Below are 20671 nucleotides of genomic sequence, written 5' to 3'. Positions count from 1 at the left end.
TGTGACAGATTCTTCGCTATCTAAATCAGACAAGGTTTTTAACTTCAATGAAATCTCTAAATGAATAATGTAGGGTCGATGTAGCCTATTTTTCTAACAACAACTGACTTCGTATTCGAGATCAAAGGAAGATCATACTTCAATACCCCTGTTATGATCAAATCGAACGGGTTCTCGCTGATAATTTCCCATTTATTTGTATTATCCAGGTCACCGTCGTCACTATCCCGCGGATTCTGCTCAGTCACATCCTTACCAGGGTTGAGCAATTTAATTTCCGCTTTTTGGATCGTAGAATCCCTGGAGAAAAAGCCCCCTTTGAAAGTCATAGTTGACTCCAAGGAGTGAATTGTTCCCAATTTCACAGTTTCGACTTTTGAGTCACTTTCCTTGGCGTTGGAACCATCATCATCGGGAAGATATCCACTTCGAGCAAATAAATCCAACTCAACCTCATCAATGTCAACGGAAAACCAACCGGGATTAAAAGCCTCCACCACAATATTAAAAACTAGTTCGTCTTTGCTAACAATGGGGTTCTCAATGGAGTTGATGCTCACTGTGGTTAAATCTTTGGTAGTTGCCATCACAAATCCCAATATGAAGCCAAAAGTAAGAACCACTAGTATGCAAATAAGTGTGTAGAAGAAGGACCTGACACAGCTAGATCTCTTCTCTGGTTTATAATTCATAAACAACGAGTTGTGAAGCCCATTACCGTATGGATGGATGACGGGACTAAAATTTCGTGAAGTTTTCTTGTGCATTGGCAACTCCGGAAGATCAAAATTGGGACTGTAACTGTTTTTCTGATCAAAATCGTCAATATCGTAGTAGTAGTCATGTTGTTGTTGCTCTTGATAAGGAAATGGAAAAATATGGTGAGCATCCTTATTGGCATTCTGATCCTTGGGACTCAAAGGTTGACCGGTGGACAAAAATCTCTTGCTTTGACCTCTTGTTCTAGGGAAATTCAAATTCAAGGACCTATAGTGTGGTATTCTTTGATTGGAACTGAGCAAAGATGATGACTCGTTGGGATGAGGGAATTTGACATTGTTGTCGTAGTAAATTAGCTCATCATCGAAATCTTCTATATCAATATCATCCGGAATGGTGCTATACCTTCTAGGCTGAGAACCCTTTTTATCAAAAAGTTTGGACGTGGTAGACCTCAATTTCGAAGAAGTTGTAGATGATTTATTTTCCTTTTTGGGGGGAATTTTGCTCGATCCAGATGGGGCCACCGATGAATCACCAGCAGCTTGTAAACTATGAAGATACTGCTGCGATGGTAATTGATTTAAGGATGAGTTGTTCCCTTGCATAGCGGTGGCTCTGTCCAGACCCTCGTCCTCAGTCGAAGTGTGCCTTCCTGATTCTTCCTCACTCTCTTGGAACGAATACGTATCATCATCATTGATAGAATGAGACATGCTCACAGTCCTCTTGTTCTTGTCTCCCAGTGGGGGGATAAGATCCTGTATTGAAACTCTATCTGACATACCTGCATGCAAGGGACTTCGCGGAATATTCTCAGTGATGGATGTACCAGAGAGGGCGCGTCCTTGAACCGGCCTTCTCAAAACATGCGCATCCAAATGTGCCTGACTATTCATGGAATTTGCAATTGATGGAGCTTTGCTCGACATTAATCTATGCGGCTTAGCATCATTAAGTTGTTCAGCATCTAAAACTGAGGGTGGCCTTTTACCACCTGTGTGAGACGTGTAGCCGGCACTTACACTTCCATTGATGCTAGATCCATCTGCTAAGTTCATCTGATTTTGACTGTTTGTATTATCAAAAGTATCGTCGTTATTCTCGTAAACAAAAGTTTCATCACTATCACTGCTTTCAACATCGTCAACAGCACTTGCAAGCTTGGCAGCGAAAAAATCCGTCTTTGTAGAGCTTTGCTTTGCAATCTTTTTATGTTTTGCTTGTTTATTTGCTGTATCTTTTTCATTCAAATTTGCCATTGAAGATGTGTTTAAATTGGATATGTTGGGATGCAAAGTAAAGTTACTTGAGGGTAGTACAACCTGCGACTGTTGTCTTGACTGGCTATCTGTATGTGACTGCGGAAGAGATGTTAATGACGATTGAGGTAGTCGAGTCAACTCATGCTTTGCATTTTCATCATTCAAAACTCTATTGCCAGATTTGAGGTTAGACGTGGGACTTGTGATACCATTACTCTTCAACAAGCTGGGAGTAGATTGAGTTGACAGCTCTAAATCAATTTTACTTGGACCTGCTGATAACGCGGGAAACGCTAGTGATTGTGGAGATTTATTCACCATATTCGAAATAAGTGCCGTGCTTTTTGGATGTGGCTCAGTGGAATGTATAATCTTTTGCTTCGCTTTCAAGGACTTGTTGATACTGTTAATGGTGCTCCTGTTTAGTTGCGAGCTGGATTGTAAAGGGTGTGTCGATCTCAACGGTGTTGTACTGCCGCTCGATGGTGTGTATTGGCCAGGCGCAATTTTGGGGGCACCACTTGATGAGGCTGTTGGTGGCCCTCGCGTTTCATTAACTATTGCATTTGTATCTTGGCTCTTTTCATTATCATTTACTTTTTTGGCTTTATCTGCTAGTAGTTCGTGGCCCGTGGGTTCTTCAAGTTTGCTCTCACTTGATGTTGCTATTTCCAAATTCCTTGTATTTTTAGACCGAGAACCTCTTACTTTACGGTCCTTGAGTTTGCCGTTTTCTATATCTGTGATCTGTCCACCGTGTGAGCCACTATCTCTAACCTCTTCTGGTGCGGGTGTGGTCGATTGCGCTTCAGTTTTCAGCTCGCTATGTGTATTATCCGACATGATGCTCGTATCATATATAGTTTGAATTAAGGTTTAGCATGAATGGTAACAGTGTAACAAAAAAAAATGTACAGTTATAGCAGTTTCTTTGAGCAGAGTACACCCCTTGGAGTCAGTTGTGTTCTAATAGTAACTTGTAACAAGTTTGAGTTTTATAAAGAGGTGTAAAGAAAGAAAATAGAATTTTTGGAGACAACAGAAAATAAAAATTTTTATCGCTTAATTTTATATGCAAGAGTTTGATTATTTTGTCTTTGACACATTTTGTTTTTGTTTTTTGTTGTGTGTGGCTAAAGAAGAAGAATCTAAACGACCTTTTGCATATGAAGAGACGCATACATACAAAGTAACAACTTTTCTGTCATTATAATAATATTCGTCAATATGTATGTATATATGTACTTGCATAGATGAGTTAGCTTTAACCCGCGTAAACTCAGGATGGATTGAATGGTATGATGAAATCACTTCCCCACTGATCATAAGCACTTTCATTCTGTGCATACGCATTTTGCAGTTGTGGTTGTTGATTAGGCTGAGCATCTGGGAACGTTGATCCTTCTTTCGTGTAGACATTATAGAACAACCCATACGAGTTCAAAACATCTTCATCAATTCCGGTCTCTTCCAACTCCCTTGCCAATAACTCTTCTTCCCTGTTTGCTTCACTTTCGGTGCCATTAGAGTACTTCGATTGATATTGAGAACTGGTATTGCTTCCATGAGCAGTATTAGTTGAGAAGTGTGTCTGATTTTGTTTTGAGGAAACCGCATGACGCCCAAAGTTATGTGAATTGCCTTGTATTTGGGAATGCATATGAGTCTGTGGGGAGTGCACTTTTCCAGTACTGTTTCTATGGCGTGTTGAGTCGTTGTATGTTGCAGTTGTAGCTTGTTTCCAAGATGCCGTATTTTCTCGCATTTCATTAGCTGGTTGATTGTACGAGAGGGTCTTTTGATTATTGTTGAATTCACTGTCGGGATAGCCACCAGCGCCTGCATACGTTGCTGCATCTGCTGCCCTAACAATCTCCGCAGCTTGTGTTAGAGGTGTTAGTGGATTTGATGTCATCTGACTACTTTCGTACTCCTCGGCATTCAACAACCTTTGAAGGTTAGATTCCTTAACTAAGTCTGCATCGGTTGCAAGATCAGCACGTCGAAGATTAGCGCTGTGAGAAGGTTGGTTTCTATCGTCCCTTTCTGTATGATGATGATGATGGTGATGGTGGTGATGATGTTGTGTTGAGTCGTTCTGCTTCAGTTGATCAGTAGATGAATTCAACTTGGGGGTTTGAGTCATTGGAGGTAGGTAGTTGAAATGTTGAAATCGTGAAATTTGTTCTTCTGGTTCAAGAGTGTGGGTCCCACTCGTGGTTGAACTTCCAGGTGATGTGAATTCAGTCGTATTCGACGCATGCGATGATTGTGAATAGTGATGATGAATGTGCTGATGTAGTGAAATCTCGACTCCATTGGCTTTTGCGTATTCAACAAGAAGTCTCACTTGTTCACTACTACTTATAGTTCCCACATATGGTTTCCTATTTCTTGTGTTTGAATATTGATCGTTAGAGCCTTGATTGACCGAGTAAAGCCATTCTGTTTCTGACTTTCTATTCAATGTGTTAGGTATCAGAGGATATTGGAAAGGTTCAGAAGTGATGTTAGTTTTGCGTCTCTTCACGTTTCCTCTCGGATCGGAATCCGCGTGGGCTTTTGCAAGCTCCTCTTGTTGACGATTCAATGTTTCCAATACACTCGAAGAATTTCCATTTGTAACGCTCTCAACCTCCTCTTTGATTTTAGGGCTAGCTTTCCCTCGAACAACCTCCGTCACCAACTTTCTCCAGCGGTTTCTGCATGTCAAGGATGGTCTGCTTTCAAAAGCGCTGCATATAGTTCTCCATTTGGTTCCATATAATTTAACCTGTTGTATTAACAATAAATCCTCCTCCTCAGTCCAAGGCTTCAACCGGTCTTTGGTCTTGGGATCTAATACTTCTACGTATCTTTTGGCACATTGATCGTCTGTCCTGCCTTTAATCTCTTGTGCAACTTTTAACCATGCAGAGCCAAACTTTTCGAAAGCTTTAACTAATAATTCGTCTTCCTCCGGAGTCCATTTTCCCTTTCGGAGAGTGGGATCTAAAGAGTTACTCCATCTTTTCCTGCAATCTTTGCCCTTTCTTAAACCATCAAGTGATACAATTTCGGCGATTTTGTCCCAGTCTATCGACTCCAAGTCTCTGCCTTGTTGCAACTCATCTGTCACCAAATTGGATAATTCTGTATCCTCCTCTTTCGTCCATGGTTTACGAACACCCTTTCGATATGTCTGGAAACCTAATGACTCTGTTATTTCCAACGGGTCTATTTGTACTACTCTCTTCTTTGAGTGATTCGAATTTTTGGAATCATCGTGATTCATCTTTTCATCCCAAAATATCTTTGGTTGTCTCTATGGTTTCTATCCTTTGCTGTTGTGTCCTATTCCAAGTAGAAAATGACTCTCTAGATGTTCTTCTTGTTCGATCAAGATAATCTAAGTTTCTAGCCCGAATAGATCTTCTTATACGAATGTTTTATCAAACTCCACTTTAAATTACTGTCTCTATAAAAGAAAAAAAAAAAATTATAAAGATATGTATTTTGTCTCTCGGACACGCCCGACGGTATTAAACTTTATTCTTCTCCTCCCCCCCCTTCTCCACCTTCACCTCCTCTTCGCCAGTTCTAATCCTCTTGTTATCAATCAATCGTATCAAGTTTCTAAGTAAAATTGCAATAGTAACTTTACCAATAGAAGGTACATACAACCCAGCTCGTTGTTTTATCTCATCATCAAAATTCTTTGCACTAGAAAAATTAATCACCACCGTCCCATGTCTTACTAGGTTGACTGGGAATTTATAGCTTTCAGATGGAACTCCTGTAATTATGACATCACATTGAGGTGCAAGCTTTTCCACTGTATACTCATCTCCTTTTAAATCAACCACCAAGTGTCTATGTTCCAGCAAATCATCACCACGTGTAAACTGTTGTATGTTGTTGATGTCAACAGAATAGACTGTGGCTCCGTCATTTGCAAGTAGAGCAGCCAAGGGTCTTCCCACGATTTCTGATCGGTTCACCACCAAAACCTTTTTCCCGTACAATCGATTTCCATACGGTAAGATTTTATTATATACACCCAAGTATTCCAATATTTTAACCATTGCGAGAGGAGTGCAAGGCAAGATTGACTTTTGCTGGTTCTTGGGAGGATCCAAAAACCTCACATTGTGGTAAAGATTGTGGTAGTACAAGAAATTCAATCCTTCAACATCCTTCTCTGGTGATATCAATTGTTGTAAATATTGATCTTGCTTGTCTCCAAATACTGGGAAATAAACCATGATACCATGGACATTGTCGTCTCTGTTGGCTTTTATCAAAGAAGTTTCCAAGTCGTTTTTGTTGACTTCAATCAATTTATAGTTGAAACCTAATGATTCACAAGTTTTGCTTGTCCAATTGGCATACATTTTTGCAGCAGGATCTCCATTTGCCAAAAGACCAACTAAAGTGGGCTTGAAACTCAATTTCTGTACAGCTGAGATAACTTCTTCTTGATAAGGTTTAGCAATGGTGGATGCCAAAATAGTTCTACCGGCAGGTCTTGACATGTTTTTTGATGGGAGTTTGTGGATGCAATTATACTGTAATAAGAAACTTTAGTGAAACTTCTTTTTGATTGAGTTTTAAACTAAAAGATGAGTAGTATCTGATTTAAGGGGAGATGCTCATTTAATTTTAAATTTCATCCGTGTGCGCAATTTTGACTTCTTTTAAATTGAGTCACGTGCTGCTTGGTGGATTAGAAAAGAAAAAAGGAAAAGAAAAATGTAACATCCTGCTTTACAGGAGATGTTTGGTGTGGTCAAAATATACAACACACTTACCCCTTACTACCGGTAGCAGCATAGGGAAAAGACAACAAGCTCTCAATTGAAATTTGCTGGCTTTGCATGTTTGGTTTATGTCAAAGAAGGATGGATATTTGATTGATGGATTCTGTTGAAATGTTCCTTGCTTAAACAAGTGGAACATTGCTATAAGTAAAGACAACTAAGTTGTTCAGGTGATGTATGACGTATGACAGACTTGGTTAAAGTACAGACCACCCAATCTGCATGGTTTTAGGAAAATGAGCAGAGCTTCATGGAGGCAAATTGTCTCCCATTTTTAGCTGGTTTGTCGAATGGTGCTAGGTTGTGGTGGTAAAGGGCCTTCTAGCAATCAGATATTTGACTTTGTTAGCAGAATTGTCATTCCTCACCATAGGTTATGGTTAAGTCCATTCAAACTACAAATATAACTCAGAAACATTTGACTCGCACTCGCTACAGATATATGCTCCTCCAGAGAAGGTAATACATGAGAATAAACATGTGTCACTCTTAACTATAAGTTGCCTTTTCTGTTTGTTTGTGCAATAAAATTCAAAATCAAACCCCATATATTTGAGTGTTTGTCTTTTTTTTTTTGGTTTCGTCTTTTTCCCATAAACATATCAAACTTACACCATCAGGCCATGTCATTGAAATTTCACACCTTTATCTTACTACTTGTCTTCATTCCAGGTATCTTTACCGCATCCTTGAACAAAGTTGGCGAATACGGAACTTATTTGAATCCAAATCCACGTAAAACTACCAAATGTGAACCTAATGATTTAGTCAAGTTATCCACCTGTTCCAATGATGTACTTTCGAAATTGGTTGAATGTAAACCGAATGATTTAGCTTGTGAATGTTGTGCTTTGCAAAGTATTGATGATGAATGTTACCACTTGTGTCCTGGGAATCCAAGTACGAATTTTTTGACGGTGTTGATACTGGACTGTGCTGCAATGAATGAAGTTAATGCTTGTTCTTTACCATTTAAAAAAGAGGATCCCGAACCACCAAGAAAGACTATTGTGAGAACTGAAGAAGAAGATCCTAGAGTCTTGGATGGTGCTGTGGATGCTAGTTTACGAAGCAAAGTTTACAATGTGGAGACTTTAACTAAACAGCCGCATTTCAAGAATCAAGAACTCGACTTGGTAGTTGATGGAGAAAAGGAAATCGGGAATCAAGTAAACATCACGGAAGACGCTGCGGTTGCGGAGGAAACTACAGTTATGATCATTACGACCCTTCCTTCCAATTATTCAAATTCGTCCACGGTTGCTTTATTGAATGAACAGAAATCTGGCTCGATGGGATTTACTCCAAATACGGTGATGCTTCTTGTGTTTGCAATAATGAATATGATTGTAGAGGTTTGATCAAACCTTTCATTTCGCTGCTCCTAAGAGTGAGCTTTTATTCTTTTTTTATATATCACTTAAAAATATTTAGTTTGTTGTTTATTAAAGTAAATACTATAAGGTCCTCTTATAATTTTTCATTCATCCATTCAAGAGTATTGATGATCCCTGTTTCCAAGTCCACTACTGGTTTGTATCCTAATAAAGTCTTGGCTTTTGTAATGTTGTGGTATCTTGTAGCACAAACAACTCTCACTCTAAAGGGAGTCAATCCTGCTTCTTTTCCCCGTAAGTTTGATACAAATTGTGAAATGTATCCCAAACCAATCGCAAGAGTTCTATTCAACTTAATATAATATGGATCAATAACACCATCATTTTTCCACACTGTTCTGGCCAAGGTCCAGAAATATGTTGGGGCATCATTAGTGATGAAAAAAGTCTCTCCACAAACTTGATCCCTGCATTCTTCATCCAAAAGTTTTTGAGCAGCAAGTACGTGAGCGTCAGCAACATTTCCAACATAGGTCCAATCAAATAGATTATTGTTGTCTCCAAGTTGATATTTCGATTGACCTAATTTGGCACTTGCTTTCAAGCCAGGTACTAATTGACGATCGCCTGGACCAAAGATACCTGCAGGGCGTAAACTCACTGTTCTGAATCCAGTGGCGGGATCATTTGCCTCCAATACTGCGGTCTCTGCAATGGCTTTAGTTTCATTATATCCATCCATGTGCACTTCGGGATATGGCCAAGTCTCATTTGCATTGATAACATTTTGGCCATTGAAAATAACACCAGCCGATGAAGTATACACAAATGAGCCAATTCCTGTTTCTCTAGCTACCTTGAGTAGATTCTCAGTACCTTGTACATTGACTTTTTCGTAAATGTCTTGAGATAAACCATGCATGGGTGATGCTGAATGAACAAGTACGTCACAGTGTGATTTTCGAATAGCCTCAGTTACATCATCTGGATTCGTTAAATCACCTTTGAAGAATTCAATTTCCTTAGGGTCAAATGTGAAAAATTTGGATAATTTATCGGGTAATGGACGAACATCAAACACAGTAACTTTAATACCAGGACAATGGGTGATAAATTGTTGAATTAAGTGAAGTCCCAAGAACCCTGAACCACCAACTAAAAGAACAGATTTCAAGTCTTGTGGTGCCATTCTTTGCTAGTACAGTCTGTCTAAAGAATATAAATCAGAGAAAGTTCCCAAAGTGAAGAAAAAAAAGAAAATGCGCGTCGTATAAACATCTAGCAGTTTCACTTTAAACTGTATACATTTTAACCAATCATAGTAACTGTCTACAACCCCTTTAGCTGGTACTAGATCTAAACAAATAAGTGGATTGAGCTACACAGATTGTACTAACATCAATACCCACTTCAAGAGATAAAATATAACCCCTTACACTTACAAGATCAAATCAGTAGTTTTAGCTATCACGTGACTTGTGCAAAAACTAATGGTCAATTAGGTTCTGACCTATAGAATTCTTCTAAACTTATGACCACTTCTATCCCTAACACAGATGATAAGAGAGCTGATATGTTTTATTAATTTCATTATGACAGTTGTGAGTGGATGCTTAGGTGTATAACATAGATGTTTCTAATTCTTTATTGATATATTGAATCATCAGAATAGAGTTTGTGAAGTGAGTGAGTGATAAAAACAAAAACAAAACAACCACACTGAAAAAAAAAAAATCAAAACAAAAAAAAAAAAATCATTCGACCCATTGTAAACAATATAAACCCAAGGGTCAAATCTTATAAAACAGCACAGCTATTACAATTCTTATTAAATCAATTAACATTCCTGGCCAGAGATGTCGTCAAATGATAACGATCCCAAAGATGATCTTAGATCACAATTGTCTGATATGCAAAAAAGATTGTTTACAAAGAAACAACCACACAACGCGTTGAAAGAATCCACCAATTCCGATCAGCTGCACTTGCCACAAGAACACACGCCGTCTCTGTACCATCATGATCAAGAAAATATACCTTCCTCCTCACTACACGTGGGAAGACGATCTGGGAATGAACTGGGATTTCCAGGTATTAAGAGATCGAAAAAGGGAGAGAATCTGCACCCTTTGTTGCCTTTAGGAGCAGAGTCAAAGGGTAATGATATGAATTTTGTGGTGGGCTTAAGTGAAAATCTATTAACTGAGTGTCGAAGATTGAATGCAGATAATACCAAATTGAAGCTGAAGTTGAAGGAAGCATTGCAAGATGTGGACATGTTAAGAGAGGAGACACTGAAATTGACAACCTCAAACCAAACGTATAGCTCAAACGAAAGTGAATTGAAGGATAGGAACTGGCAACTAGAAACTCAAGTTGGTACTTTGAAAGACGACTTGCAAGCTCTTGAGAAAAGTAATGACAAATTAAAGGTGCTACAAGAAGAGTTGAATAACAAATTGAATGATCTTACAAAAAATAATGATGAATTGGATATCACAAATTCTTTGTTACTGAAGAAGCTAAAAGACATGGAAGGAAGGTATGAAAAGACTATCAGAGAATTAAGTCAACGTGTGGAGAGTCTCAATGACGAGAATGACGTACTCCAATCAAAGGTCTCCGCCGCCGACAAGGCTGCGGCCACTGAGAAGGCTCCTAATAGTAAGGATGATACCTCCAAAACCATAAAGCAACCTTCAAGTGCCATGGTTGATGCTAATGTTGCTGGGCTTGAATCTATTTTGAAGGAATTAGAACAAGTTAAAAATAAGTCCTCGAAATCAAAACAAAGAGTTGTTGACAATGCGATAACAAAGTTGAAAACACACGTAAATGAAATTCGATCCAATGGCACCAGCACTATCAAACAAACTCAAGGGACAAACTCGAATAAAGGTGGTCTCGATACCCATGCAGAGCACATGACCCCTAAGGAGTCAAACGACCTCGCCAAAACCCCAAGTATTGAGTATATAACTGAAAAGGCGAAGGAGCATGGAAAATCCTTGATCTCGACCGAAGAGTTGCAGACTCTTCTTAATCCAGATGAGGAGCAGATCAAGAAAAAAGCGGAGAAATTAAATTTGAAGGTTTTATCTCAATCTGAAGTCGCATCGTTGACAGCCCCATCGTTAACCACTGTTCAAGACTTAGCAGCAAAGCATGGTCACCTTGTTGTGCCATCTGATGAATACAATACTACTCGAAAGATGGTAGATAGCCCAACTTTGGATTATTTGAAGAAGCATTTAGTAGCACATGAACATACACCAATGAGCACAAATGAGCTTCAAGATTTGCTCGAAAGTGCAAAGAATCCAAGTATTGATCAAGTGAAACAACAGGCTGACAAAAAGGGATTGACGACATTGACCAAGGATGAGCATGATGAACTATCTGTGCTCGCTCATAAACCCAGCATTGAACGGTTAGAGCAATTGGCAGAATCAAAGGGTTATACCATTGTTGAAAAAGAGAAATTGGAAACATTGAAAAAATTGTCGTCAGATCCTCCAGTATCGCATATACATGATGTGGCAGCAAAGAATGATTTGACTGTTGTTCCAGCAAAGGATTATGAGGAATTACAACGTTTGTCTGATCATCCTGATTTGGAGCATATTAAGGAAGTTGCATCGAAGCTCAACTATTCAGTGCTTGCAAATGACGATTTTGAAGAATTGAAGCATAAAGCAGAGGATCCAACCATAGAGTATATGGAAAGTATTGCCAAAAGAAAAAACTTTGCAGTGGTGTCAAATGACGAGTATCAAACCATTGTTAAAAAAGCTAATGATCCTGATTTAGAACACATCAAGGAAGTCTCCGGTAAGCACAATCACCGACTTGTCGAAAATTCAGAATTCGAGACAATAGAGAGACGGGCAAATGAACCTACTATTGACGAAATTAGGTCAAAAGCTACTAACATGAAAATGGTTGTGGTTGATGAAAAGCTATACGAGAATTTGAATAATCCTACAGAAGAAGATGTTCAAAGGCATTGTGAAAGATTAAATCTTCATTTCTTCCGTCAATCTGAATTTAAAGAACTCTGTGACAGACTTGAAAACCCAAAGTTGGGTTATTTAAAGGTTAAAGCTGAGAAATACGAGATGTCTTTGGTTGGTGACAACGAACTTGCTGCTTTAAAGAAGAATGCAAATGAGCCCAACTTGGCACATTTGGAGGAGAAGGCTCGCTCTTTGAAATATGCTGTTATACCTCAAACGAAGCTTGAAACAATGGAGAGGAAATTGTCCAATCCAAGCAAGGAGGAACTACAGACACTCGCTAAATCTATTGGTTTTGTTGCTCTTGACAAGAAAGAGTACAAAAAGATAATAACTCCTACAAAGGCTGAGATTGAAAAGGGGGCCAATGCCCTTGGTTATTCCTTGGTGGCCGCTGATGAAGTGAAGAGATTGAAACAGTTAGATAAAAACCCCTCAAAAGACTTTTTGGTCTCACGAGCATCAGAAAAGGATTTAGTTGTTATACCAAAGAAGGAATACAAAGATTTGAATGAGAAAGCCAATAACCCTTCGAAAGAGCACTTGGCTCAAAAGGCAAAAGAAATAGGCTTTATTGCCATTCCCAAGCAGGATCACGAAACTTCTCGTTCACAGTTGGACAATCCAACACTTGACTATTTGAAAGAAAAGGCAAGGTTATACGATCAAGAGTTGGTTTCATTTTCGTCGTTGACTGAATTACTAAACCTTGTAAGCCATCCAACCATGGAACTTTTAAGAGAAAAGGCAAAAGCACATAATGCAGTAGTTGTGGATGCAGATGAGTACAAAACCTTGGTTGAATCTGAAGAGTCCCCAAGCACAGAGCAAATCAGAGAAAAAGCTTCAAAGAATGGTTATGATATCATACAGCAAGACGAACTTGCAGAATTAAAGAGGATAAGAGATGATCCCCAAACTGATGATGTGAGTAGAATGGCGGCTGCTTTGGATCTTGTTGTTTTGTCGGAGTCCGAACACGATGAGCTCACACATCGTTTTGAGTCACCTACTACGGATTACTTGAAGGAACATGCCCAGAAATTGAACTATACAATGATTGAATCACAAGAATATGATGACTTGAAAACATTTGTTGAAACTCCATCTAAAGAATTTATAACAGAAAAAGCGCATTCAGTGGGATTGGCTGCAGTTCCAGAAGAAGAGTATCTAGTGCTATGCCACAGAGCCAACGACCCCGACTTGGATGAATTGATGGCACAAGCAAAGACTAAGAAGATGACCTTAATTAACATTGATGAGCTTGAAAAGTTGCATTCTGAACTTACAAACCCCAGTCTAGAGTATATGTCTGATCATGCTGAACAGGTAGGTAGTGTCATCTTACCTAAGGATGAGTTATTTGCATTGAAACAGCAGATAGAGTCTCCAACAAGCGAATACTTGAAAGAGAAATGTGAAAAACAGCAGTTGGTTGTTCTTCCACAAACAGAAGTTGCGGACTTAAGATCTAAGATTGACTCGCCATCCGCAGAATACTTGTCTGAAAAAGCTGAAGCGAAGGAGTTTAAGGTTATCAAAAATGCGGAGTATTTGGACTTGGTCAAGCGTATAGAAACCCCTGAGGCAGGTTACTTGTCTGAACATGCAGATAAGATGGGCAGTGTTGTATTGCCTAAGGATGAGTTATCTGCATTGAAGCAGCAGATAGAGTCTCCAACAAGCGAATACTTGAAAGAGAAATGTGAAAAACAGCAGTTGGTTGCTCTTCCAGAAACGGAGGTTGCAAACTTAAAATCTAAGATTGAGTCGCCATCGATAGGCTACTTGATTGAAAAATGCGAAGCGAAGGACCTTAAAGTGGTCAAGGACTCAGACTATATTGACATGATAGGAGGTATTGAAAATCCAGATTTGAATTACTTAAAGAAGCATGCAGCAAAGCATGATGTGGTGCTTGTTCCTCAGTCCAAATATAAATCGTTGCTTGAACCCGATAAGGACTCGATAGCAGCTAAGGCTTCCGCGTTAGGGTTGGCAGTGATACCTCAAGTTGATCTTAGTAACATGAAGAAGAGCTTAGGTGTACTGGATACTAAATCACAACCACTTGAATCAAAGAAGGAAAATGTTGCAGATAACGGAAAAGACGAACAGTTGAATAAACTAGCTGATGAGCTTCTGGCGGCCAATAATAGCGAATCTGCTGTTGGTAAAATGAAAGCATATTTGAAAGAGCATGGATTTGCGGTTGTTCCAGCTGCTATATCTAGATCAAGCTCCATTTCTGTTAACGAGTACAATGATGCGAAAAATTCATTTGAGGTCTCCGCGAACCAAGAAACTCATACAAACGTGGGAGAGACGACGAAGGATAGCAATCAGCTTTCAAGAACCATAAGTGAAAATACCCTAGCTAATGCTGCCAATATGTACTCACTTTCGCTAGTGGCTGACTCTGAATACGTCTCATTGAAGAAGGACCGGTTGAGTAAAGAAAGACTCGAGAGTAAAGTCAAAGAGTTGGTGGCCAAGTTAGAAGCATTGGATATTGAATTGGTTGAAAGGAAGAATGTCATAATGGGACTCGAAGGGGAGATCCTGCAAATTGAATGGTCAATTTCAAAAGAACATCTTAAATCATGTGCAAGCAGTTTTGGTCTTTTGTGCATCAGTGCAAACTACTATGTCGGTACTACCACTCATCCCCGCCCAAATGTTGATCGTGTGAAAATTATTCCTGCAAGTTACTTCAATCAACTTTTGAAGTATAAGTCGACCTCTGTGGAAAAGATTTCAGACGACGCTTTTGATCAATTTGCTAAAAGTCGAGGCTATTTCAAAAAGACTTTGAAAGATTTGGAAGCTCCTCCGGCAGAATTAGGTGGCGACAATTCCACTAAAGCTTCGCCTCCAAGCCCGGCTTTGGCTCGCAGTGATAGTCAAGATGGACCTCACACACCACCAACGATGAACTTACCAAGGCCAATTCCTCATTCATCTTCATTAAGATCCAACCTTTCTGAACTCTCTGCAGCATCCATCAGATCAACTGGTATGTTTTCAATGGCCACTGATGTTTCTTTCACTGACAAACTGATGATTCCAGCAATCACACAAGTTGTTATCGGTGAATATCTTTTCAAGTATTACAGAAGATTCGGTTCGGCATTCAGTGCCATCACGGAAACCAGACATGAAAGATATTTTTGGGTCCATCCATATTCGTTGACGTTGTATTGGTCGGAAAGTAACCCAGTGTTATCTGATCCAGGAACAAGAAAGACCAAAGCTGCTGCTATTGTTGATGTTGAAAGTGTTGAAGACAACAATCCTATCCCCACTGGATTGTACCATAAAAGTATCGTTGTACGTTCCACTGATAGGACAATCAAAATCACATGTGCAACAAGGCAGCGTCACAATATATGGTACAACGCATTGCGCTATATGATTCGTCGTAATATCGATGACTTAACTATCGAAGAAGAGGCAGGTGAAGACGACGATGTGGAAAGATCTTCAATACTGCAAATAATGGAAATGCGAAAATCTGTTTCTCAAAGAAATTTGGACGCGTTGAAAGATACAGGAGATAGACGGGCATTTCCAAGACCTAAACGGGTGAGTTCTCAAGAGGGAGTACCCACACCTAGATCACCAGGAGGACTTTCAAGACTTCTGTCATTCAAACGGTCATAGAGGCAAAGATGAGCCTCAAGTTTGGTGTACAATGTAAATATATTTTAATTAGGGTTTTTCTATATACAATTTCTTATTGCGAATATCCAGTAAAGACAACGTTTTGGGTCTTCTTTTGAAAAGTGTGTCGCTAAAGTTGAAAATAACTACTAAAATGGTTGCGACACACCCAACTCCTGCTGTAACGCCGAGAATGTCACTGTAGCACTTATTGCCTAAAATGCAACCCATGCTTGTAGTTTGGGATGTACTTGAATTGATAGGGTCCGCTTTTGCTGAGTTTAAATCATATTCTTGACCAAACATGCTGGTAAAATAATAACTTGGTCCTATCGGTGCAAGACATGTAATTCCCCAATTAAAAGAGAAATTCTCCATTCCAAATATATCTCCCACAATGATAGGGACGAGACAGAATGTAAATCCATAAAATAGACCCACTAAAAAGGAGTTGAGTGGAAGGTTCGTGTAATGCTCAGTACTTGACGTGAGCAATTGGCAAAAAGTTGTACCCACAGCAGGAACTACTAGTAGCCATGACCTTGGCATTGAAAATGACTGAGTGATGATGTCGCCAAGAATACCAGACAAAATTCGACCAATGCAATTTGCGATTGAAATCATTCCCACTTGTAGTTGTTGCTGTTGTTGAATTAATACATCAATTTCGTCAACTGTAGCAACAGACCCTAGATTCTGCTCAGAAATTGTCAATCCCACCAATGACTTGATGATATAGCCCACTGAGTATATATACATTTGACCTAGGGACGCCAATGCGCCGAGGATTGTGAAAAGCATCCAAAACTTGTAGCTTTTTAATAGATCAGCTTTAGAATCAGTGCTGTGAGCCCTATGTCGATCCTCTGTCAACTGATTGTTTCTAAATGTAGAAGCGTTTCGAAGCTTGTGCTCTTTGTCTGCAATATAAACACTTGGAAAGCAAATGACGCAAATTGCCACAATGGACACGCCAACAAATCCTAAAAACTCCGAAGTTCTCCCCGTGTAGAACACAGAAGCGATTACCGAATAAAAAAGTGCACTCAATCCGTATAATGCTAATGGTAACGAAGTTGCCACGCCTCTGATACTAGGAAAACTCACTGCGCAGCACTTGAGACACGCAGAATTAATAAAGGTTGATCCCAACCCAATTGAAAATAGCCAGAGACATGATAGTTGAATTTGGTTGAGTTGACGATCGAATTGATACTTCATGCCACCATAGCCCAATATGATTAAAATTGCTCCAATCAGCAGGGATAAAGTGTATCCCTTACGATCAACCACGGCACCGGAAACAGGACCTGCGACTGCTGTTCCAATTGTGCCCCAGAGTGCTATTTTTGACGAATCTGATGCTGTGTATTGCAATTGCTTTGCTAGTTGTGGACTGTATGATGAATAAAGGTACAAGGTTCCGCATATTAACCCAAGAAATGTACATGATAGTAGAACAAGCACTCTTTGCACGTTTCGTGATATCATTCTAGTTTCGATTCTTCATGTATGACAGCCTCTCTTAGCCAGATTTTTGGTGAAAAGCGCGTCAACAATTGAAATTTTCGTTCGAGGTAACATTTTTCTCCTGAAGCGACTGTATACAGATATGCCACAAAGCCACGTTTGATAATTACACGAACTCAAGTAAGCCAAGAAAGTAAGAAAGGGGTAGTCAAGGTAGTAAGGCAAAAGAGTGGAGGCTCTGGAGAGAAGTATGTGAGAGAAAGGGAATCAAATGTTTACTCGAGTATGTTGTATTAATTACAGCTTAAAACCTTCCAATAAGCTATGGTTGAAACCTCTTAATCTCAGCTTCTTCGATCCCAATAGATGACTGGAGTGGGGTTGAGGCGTTAGTATTATGTATACATGCTGTATATCAAACGAGTGTTAAACGTACCAAGATATTCTTATTCTCTGTTATGTCAAGAAGCGTACCACGAAGGGAATTGAACTAAAAGATGGATGTTAGTATTTGGATTTGAAATAAACGCATTAGTGTCAACGTACTATCCCTTTATACTGCTTGTGTACACGCCTTAATTGTGTAAGACTCAATTTTAGTTCAGAACTATCGAGAGTGTTGGGATTGGGCTTTGCTTGTTCATCTTTCAAGGCTTTTATCTTCTCCTTGGCATCAGCAAGATTTTGAGTAATTGCATCGTTGGAAGGCTCTGACTTGATGTCTTTTGTTTCTAGATGTAAAAGTCAGTCTAACTTCTTTTTAAATTGTTCCTCTTTTGCTTACGTACCTGATATTATACCATTCATCTCCACTTCGATTTCTGCAATCATTTTCTCCATCTTTGGAATATCATTCAATAAAGCAGTTTCTGCCTTATTTGACTTTGGAACTAGCATCTTGTAGCAATAGTAGCTAGTTTTCCCCACAACTTTTACAAGCAACTCATTTTCTTCAACAAGGGATGCGAGTCCCAAGCCCAATTTCTGTTTTGGGATTTGATTATGCAAGTTCAACAATATATCATTAGTAGAGTAGGGTCTGTACTGTGATTTCATGTAGTTGCGTAGGATATCCTTGATTTCTTCTAAGCTTTGTGCATTTTTGGTTGGTGGCATAGTGTTATTGAATCTGTTTATGAATGATGTGGGAAGAAAACAGGAAAGGTGTGTGGATAAGTTTTTTTGATGAGGTTTTGCAACCAAATTCACTCCGTAAAAACGAGTGTGATTGAAATAAAGAGGGCAACACATAATTTATTGAGTGTGGGTAAAGTTTAACCAATAACTGAGTGTACAACCATTGCACGGAGATGTTGTTTTAGAAATTCAATTGCCTTCTAGCCGGGAATCCCTATAAGTAAATGTTAATTAGTGGTCGTGCAATTCATACGAAACTGACACCAAAATGGACATGCAACCATGCGAGAACTTTTCTTCTTTTTTGGACTCCAAGGTGCATTTGCTAGTAAAATAGAGGATTACTAAGAACCATTACAGAGCTCAATAAGTCAATACTACCATCCTTTGCTTAATTCCGTGATACTATGTGGCTTTATTGATTTTTTAAGTGGAGGAGAATGAGTATCTGAAGTTATCAATGCTATGCTACTGTATGTTATGTTTGCTGTAAATTTGTTGCAAATATTTTTGTTTAGCTCTTTGCAATAGAGAGTGATTAATTATTAACAATAACAACAATATATTGAAACTTAAATTTACATTACTTAGTAGAACTTAACTAAAGCAAACTCTTTGTATTTTCACCTCAATATCTCTATAAAAGGTGGGTGATATTTGGTAAGTACCAAAATATAGTTACAAAATTTAAATTGTGTGGCACGTGATGTCAAATAAGTTGTGACACAGTTTGCTTTTTTCGCGACACATGGAGTTTTTTCAAGACAAGCAAATGAAAATAGCCCACAGGTTAATATGATACACCAGGAATTACACAATTGCAACAAGTGGTTTACACTCAATAGAGAACCACCCATATAACAGCTGATGTCTGAATCTACAACCACCGAGAATCATCTGCTCGATAGATTCCATAGCTTTTCGTGATTTACGTGGAAGTCAATTCATCTGGCCAGGGAGGTTGAGAAGTAGGGGATTTATTAGTGGTTACATCAGACCTATTGAAACAAATCTAGAGAGCATTTGTCGTTGGTGATTTCTAGCATAACCAATGCAAGAAAACTTGCTGCTTTGAATGAGGTGCACTTCAGTGACAAACAAAACTGATTTCAAACTTCTTGCAAGAATTGAAGAATTGCCACTACACATGGAAAGGATAAACTTTTGAGAATGCTCTGTCGTTTAATGGAAAGATAAATGGTCACTCAATGGCTCGATCTTCTTCAATTACATGTGGGTTCAAGCTTCCACTTTGGCATGGTGTATTGGCTAAACAATCAAAACAACACTATCATGCAATCTGTTGGTGAAGCTTACACCTGCTCTGATGCCATTGAAAGTTACTCCAAAATATTACAAGAATGGACTGAGGCTAATAATACGTTGAAGATTTGTTCCTATTGATTGACAGGATTTATCAGCTTACATTTACGGGGTTGACTTGGGTGGAGATAATAGAGAGATCCTGTATCTCAGGTGGTTAGAATTTCCGTTTGCAACGTCACAAATCCTCTGGTCAATATTTATTATGCTCACACTATCATTGAAGGATTTGGGCTTTATCGTGGCTCAACTATGCAAGCTCAATTTTTCCGTGAATATTATAATGTGTTTAAAGATGTTTCAAGATTCGATGGAAGTTGGTGCTATAAAGAGAATTAGGATCACAGTGGTTTTAGGAGACGTTCCTTTGGGCTGCTTTGGTAGAGTGAAATTCGTCATTACCCAATGCTCGTACCTTGCAAAATAAATCAAAGATGTTGAATAAAGATTTCACTTCTTATCTGATGTTGATTAGATACAACACACGCTAACTACACTGCGACATCTGTGTTCCCACAACTAGTGTTTGCCAATGAAAACAATACCAAAGAGAATGTCTTAGATGATCAAGAAACGAACTATAGGCATATTAGGTATTAACTACTTGAAGATTCAATTGTGACTTCTCTTCGAGTTGAGAAGGATTATACAAGTTTGGCTAGTGAGTTGACAGCGTATGAGGTGCTTATTCATCCATTGATTGGTACTTACAAGTTGGGTAGAGCAACTGTCAAACACTTTGGTGTATGAGGATGAATATTGAATCTACTGCTAGTACTCTTTTTACTTTTTATTGGATTTTATTTATTGATTTAATGATTATTGTCTGTATTAAAAGTTTGTTGTTTTAGTTGAGAATTCATATAATACGTTTTGTTTGTATTAGAAGTGTAGTCATTTATAGTTTGGGATTGACTCTGTATACGTCTATATATTGT

The 20671-nt window shown here is 38.9% G+C and overlaps 5 protein-coding genes across 5 annotated transcripts; 2 read left to right on the top strand and 3 right to left on the bottom strand. All coding sequences in view use genetic code 12, as the record gives it.

Moving 5' to 3' along the window:
• Window positions 1-56: 56 nt before the first annotated feature.
• On the bottom strand, window positions 57-6499 carry I9W82_003971 (VAC7; the record flags this gene model as incomplete). The annotated part of the gene is made up of 3 exons (XM_067692993.1): window positions 57-2808; window positions 3335-5289; window positions 5549-6499. The coding sequence occupies 3 exons, from the start codon at window positions 6497-6499 to the stop codon at window positions 57-59; spliced, it is 5658 nt and encodes a 1885-aa protein (XP_067547559.1).
• A 908-nt stretch (window positions 6500-7407) lies between these two features.
• PGA43 (Pga43p) lies at window positions 7408-8145 on the top strand (the record flags this gene model as incomplete). The annotated part of the gene is made up of 1 exon (XM_067692992.1): window positions 7408-8145. The coding sequence occupies one exon, from the start codon at window positions 7408-7410 to the stop codon at window positions 8143-8145; it is 738 nt and encodes a 245-aa protein (XP_067547558.1).
• Window positions 8146-8254: 109 nt separating this feature from the next.
• ERG26 (sterol-4-alpha-carboxylate 3-dehydrogenase (decarboxylating)) lies at window positions 8255-9310 on the bottom strand (the record flags this gene model as incomplete). The annotated part of the gene is made up of 1 exon (XM_067692990.1): window positions 8255-9310. The coding sequence occupies one exon, from the start codon at window positions 9308-9310 to the stop codon at window positions 8255-8257; it is 1056 nt and encodes a 351-aa protein (XP_067547557.1).
• Window positions 9311-9977: 667 nt separating this feature from the next.
• Window positions 9978-15803, top strand: I9W82_003968 (uncharacterized protein; the record flags this gene model as incomplete). The annotated part of the gene is made up of 1 exon (XM_067692989.1): window positions 9978-15803. The coding sequence occupies one exon, from the start codon at window positions 9978-9980 to the stop codon at window positions 15801-15803; it is 5826 nt and encodes a 1941-aa protein (XP_067547556.1).
• Window positions 15804-15851: 48 nt separating this feature from the next.
• On the bottom strand, window positions 15852-18389 carry I9W82_003967 (uncharacterized protein; the record flags this gene model as incomplete). Its single annotated transcript, XM_067692988.1, has 4 exons — window positions 15852-17199; window positions 17748-17763; window positions 17816-17983; window positions 18062-18389. 4 exons carry the CDS (start codon window positions 18387-18389, stop codon window positions 15852-15854), a joined length of 1860 nt encoding a protein of 619 aa, XP_067547555.1.
• Window positions 18390-20671: the final 2282 nt, after the last annotated feature.

The sequence above is a fragment of the Candida metapsilosis genome (genome assembly GCF_017655625.1).
Source record: "Candida metapsilosis strain BP57 chromosome Unknown scaffold5, whole genome shotgun sequence".
Lineage (NCBI taxonomy): Eukaryota > Fungi > Ascomycota > Pichiomycetes > Serinales > Debaryomycetaceae > Lodderomyces > Lodderomyces metapsilosis.
Note: the sequence above shows the minus strand (reverse complement) of the source record. Positions and strands in the feature narration are given on the sequence as shown.